Source organism: Nicotiana attenuata, chromosome 8 (genome assembly GCF_001879085.1).
Source record: "Nicotiana attenuata strain UT chromosome 8, NIATTr2, whole genome shotgun sequence".
Classification (NCBI taxonomy): domain Eukaryota; kingdom Viridiplantae; phylum Streptophyta; class Magnoliopsida; order Solanales; family Solanaceae; genus Nicotiana; species Nicotiana attenuata.
Genome location: NC_031996.1, coordinates 28688376 through 28693295, shown reverse-complemented (window position 1 = coordinate 28693295; position 4920 = coordinate 28688376). Strand labels below are relative to the sequence as shown.

General features: G+C 35.9%; 1 protein-coding gene across 1 annotated transcript; it reads left to right on the top strand.

Annotated features, from left to right (window-relative positions):
* LOC109231132 (5'-adenylylsulfate reductase-like 4) lies at positions 546-4667 on the top strand. The gene is made up of 4 exons (XM_019396694.1): positions 546-1029; positions 2936-3123; positions 3198-3322; positions 3857-4667. Exons 1-4 carry the CDS (start codon positions 823-825, stop codon positions 4309-4311), a joined length of 975 nt encoding a protein of 324 aa, XP_019252239.1. The 5' UTR covers positions 546-822; the 3' UTR covers positions 4312-4667.

Here is a 4920-nt window from a genome sequence, read left to right as displayed (position 1 = left end):
ATATATAAAAGAAAAATAGTACATATTAAATAATTATAAATTTTGAAAGTAGTGATAAATTATAGAAAATATGTTAAGTTAAACCAGATAGGACTTCTAAAATTAATGATATTTAGAGCTTCATAAAAATAAATAGAATGTCATATAGTATACATGAATTGTATTTCTGTTTATTGATTTTTTTAGCATTCGATTTTCAAAATTCACAAGCTAGATTAATTTGATTTTGTGCCAGGTAACTCATCTAAGAAGGTAAAAAAATTCTTTATCAATAAATAATCTATTCCAAATAAAAAAAAACGGGATCACAATTATTTCACCACATCCCGAATTATTGTTTATTTGATTTTACTTTTGATAGAACACCTGTGGACTGTGGTAAAAGGGACCCTAAATTCTAATAGGATGTCAAAAGGACAATAGGACTCACATGTCATTATCGGTAGCAAAAAAGAAATCTAATAAAGTATAACAAAATCAGCAAAATGTACAAACCGCACGATCACTTTACACACTGGTCCATATTACATAGTGGATCTTGATGTTCCAACAATCCAACACACAGAAAAATATACTGTTTTTATTTTTATTTTTAACGTTTAACCAAAAAGAATAATAATTCTATCCTCCTCTCAGTCCTCTCAAATAATATCTGTGAGCCTTAACGCTAACATGCGCCGGGCTCTCTCCTCCACCACCGCCACAACCACCGCCACCGCCAACGTCGATTTATTGCTCTAGGGTTTTCTTTTGGTGGGCCCACAATATTCTGATCCAATTCATTTAAAAGAATAACAAAGCAAACCCTTAGTCCTTCAAAAAATGGGTCTTTTAAGTGTTTGGGCAGCTGGGTTTGTGGTTTTATTGATGGTCTTTGAAGGGCTGGCCTCGCCGGAGACTAGGACGATGTCGTTTCGTTCAGTTTGCCCCTTGAAATCCCTTAAAGATTCAATCTTTATGGGGTTTCATCAAGATTTGGCATGCCCATTAGATGGGATCCAATCTTCTTATATGGCTGGAGTTATTCAGGTATATAAACAATTTGCCTTGTATTGTATGTTGTCGCATAATATTTTCAGCTTTTTTGTGTGAATCTGTTAGATTTTTGGGTGTTTTTCCTTGTTAGCTAGGTGCAAAGATAAAAAAATTTGGGGTTTGTAGTGATGAATTGGTGATGATTCTTATCTTTATGAGTTGAATTTTTGTGAAGTGATTAGAATTTTTGGATTATTTATCTGCTTTTAGAGAGTGAATATTGTCCTGGAGATAACTAGTGAAGAATTTTGAAATACTTTTTGGCTTGGACCTTGGTTCTAACTTCTAAAGTGAAAACATGATGTGAGTTACACCAATATATGGAGAGGCAAATGTAGGATAGAATGCCGATATTATACTTTTATATGTTGACTTTGAGCTCTTAGATTGGAAATAGTGAATCCTCGTTGCATGGAGTATTTGGGTATTCAAGCCACATATGTAACAAACTGGAAATTAGCTACCTATTATGTAAGCTTCTGTTATGTTTATTTGTCAATTTCCAGGAAATAGTGAATACTGCATTGGGCCGTAGATCTGAGCTTCAAATGTTTTTTCAATTGTTGTTGCTAGTCCAAATTGAGTTGGTTTATGCAGCTAAATCCGTATGATGTGTAACGAATACGCTGTATTTACTAAATAACCCTACCACTTTGAGAAACTAAAGATTTGCTGAATCTGTGGATATGTTTCAGTCCCATGGCATCTTGGGCTTGCCAAATCAAAATGCGTTGAAGATTATTTTGCATAGTCATGTTGATTCCTGCTAGTTGGGAATAGGATTTAGACTTAGTAGAGAACTTCTGTTATCATCATCATTATTATTATTATTGTTTTTTTTTGTATATATATATATATATATATATATATATTACTTGCACTTTTATTTTATTGTCGTAATTATGATGATATAAGTTGAGCTTAATGAAAGGAATGTGGATTCATATCACCATCCCAAACTTGTTTGGGACTGAGGCGTAGTTGTTGTTGTTGTTGTTGTAGTCGCGTTGATTATCTTCCGCCTTCATCTGATTTATTAGTTGGTTTTATGTAGTAATGGTGGTTGATGTGGTTCTAATGCTTTACGTTTTCGTAGAGTTGTATGTGTGGTTCTCGTCAAGTGAATCTGCAATGGTAATGTGTCATGGTTGCTTTCTTAGAGATGAGAACCAAAGATACATAAGAGCTAGTCTAGGTCATTAATTTCTCCGGCGGGTCCGTAGCAAGTGCATGATACATGACATGTGATGGGGCCTAGGTCTTTATTCATTCATTGTAGGAGGAACAAACACCATTGGATCACCATGCACTTGCTCTAAGGAGAAGGAATAAACACAATTTGTACTCACTTATCAAAAATAAAAAAAAACAATTTGTACTTATGAAACAAGAAAAGGGAAAAAAAGAAGAAGGAATGAAGAGAGACATAGCTCGTGATGTCTCCTCCGGTCCTCCCAATTATCAAATAATACAGTTTATCTATGTGCCCCTACCCATGAATCTAGGGTTACAATATGGAACCTTTCGGATGTAAGAGTACATAAGTACTGTGTCAAAACATTATAGGTTTGATGACTCGCAATTATCAAATTCTACGTAGTGGGAAAAGTTAGAGCATGCCGAGTTGAATCACTTTGGCTGTTGAATGTGCATTACCAGTGGGTACACCCTCACACTGTGTCAAATGTTTAAATCAAAACTTGTGATGTGATATTGCTGTCTCCTCCATCTTCATTAAACTGGTTTCGTATCTTCTTATGATGTATGATGACAACATGTATAAGTTGGTTCAAACACCCACTCCTGCCCTCACTCCTAGAATATTTATTATGTTATTTATTTATTTATTTATTTTCTTGAGGAGTTCTAATTTTTCGTTTTTCTTTTTTTTACTTTGAAGGGAGATGAACTGTCATTGCAGAGGGCACTAAATATGATCCACCGGAATACACATGATTATGTTGCTTTGCTTTTCTATGCATCCTGGTGTCCTTTCTCTGGAAGTTGTAGGCCAAAATTTTCTGTCCTGTCTTCTTTGTTTCCTTCAATTCCCCATTTCGCAATTGAAGAGTCAGCTGTTAAGCCAAGGTTAGTGTGAAATTAATGTTTTACATTGATGTGCTTTCTCTATATTGTGCTGACAACTAAGAATGTCTTCTCAGCACTCTCTCAAAGTATGGAGTTCATGGGTTTCCCACTCTCTTCCTTTTAAACTCAACAATGCGCATACGGTATCATGGCTCTCGCACCCTTGATTCACTGATTGAATTCTACAGTGGCACTACTGGTAAGCATGTTTGTTAAACTGTATTATTGTGTTTTGGACTTGGTGCCCCTAAAAGGGGAATCTGTATAGAATTAGTAACATTATCCAACAACCCCCCTTCCCACCCCAAAAAAAGGAAGTACTAAAAAAAGGAAAATTGCCGGATGCGTTCTAAGTGTTAAATACGAATTAATCGAAATTGTTGGTGATTTCGCTTTTGCTAAGGTGTTTTCGGGCAGAAGGTGATTTTGCATCTTGAAAATGCAGCATTTCGGCAATTTCTACGCCTCACTTTTTCTTTTCAAAACTTCCATTTCCCTCTTTTAGTACTTTACTTTCAAATTATTAACGAGTCATGTTGCCTGTCTAATTTGGTATACATGCGCATACATAATTAACTATGTTTTGTAGCTGCAAGTAGGTTTCAAGCTAATGTATGTTACTTCAGAAGGTTAAAATATGCTGTTCGTTTATTCTTTTAGGATTGCAGCTTATTAGGTGCAGCCATCGTTCCGACTTTCTTTATCTTAAGCCCTCTCTTTAAATATGAAACAGGTTTTCAGATTGCTTCAGTGGATGACACTTCTCTTGGCAAGACTAGATGCTCCTCTAATCATTTGAAATTGCACGGCAGTGACCAGGAAAACTGTCCATTCTCCTGGGCCAGATCTCCTGAAAACCTTCTTCAGCAGGAAACTTATTTGGCCTTGGCCACTGCATTTGTGCTAATGAGACTGCTTTATAAGTTATTTCCAGCTTTACGAAAGATTGCTCATTTCAGCTGGGAAAGGTCCAATTTACATATAAGAATAAGAAGCTTGTGGGAGCTTCCTCTGCTCTATCTGAACCGAGCAATACAGTTATGTAATTCACTGCAGGAGCCATGCAAGAGAAGCAACTTGCAGGAAGGAGCTATGAACGCCAAGGCATGGGCTTCCAAGTCTTTAGCTTCTGTTTCATTTGGAGAGTCGAGCACTAGCCGGGTGGTACCGTTAAGCTCTACTAACTGATTCATTTGATGGCCAATATCTAAAATCATAATGCTCTTTGAGAATTATTTTAGCCACCGTCATTGTGGTTGGTGTTATCTGATTGGGGCAGCGCTGTGCAACGTCGAGCATTCGGAACAATCTGCTTCAATTTCATGTAATGTAGATTAGAATTTTTTCCCTCACCGTCAGGAAAATAATGTATTAAATTTGTATATAGCTTTAACTAATAGGCAGAACTTTTGAATTCAGATCTGTGTTTGTGTAGTCCAGACGCTATCTAGTTCCATTTGTATGCTAATTTTGACTTGAATTAGACTCTTTGCGAACAAAAGTCAGGTAAGCGATCTAAGTTCAGAACATGGTTTTGCTTTCTATCTCTAAACACTCTGCATGCAAGACACTGATGAGAAGAAGTGCGGAAGCGGGAAAACTATTTTGAAGAACTTGCTTGAAACAATATGCCATCCAGGAAGAATTAAGTTTGGTTGGTCTGAAGAAATGATGAGCTTGAAATGCTTAAACTTTTTAAGTTGTTATTAAAGGAAGTTCTGAAGTTTGCCGCATACTAGAGGAAATTCCTATTTGCTATTTTTTACTAAAGTTTATTTTATGTTTTTGTTTTTATAT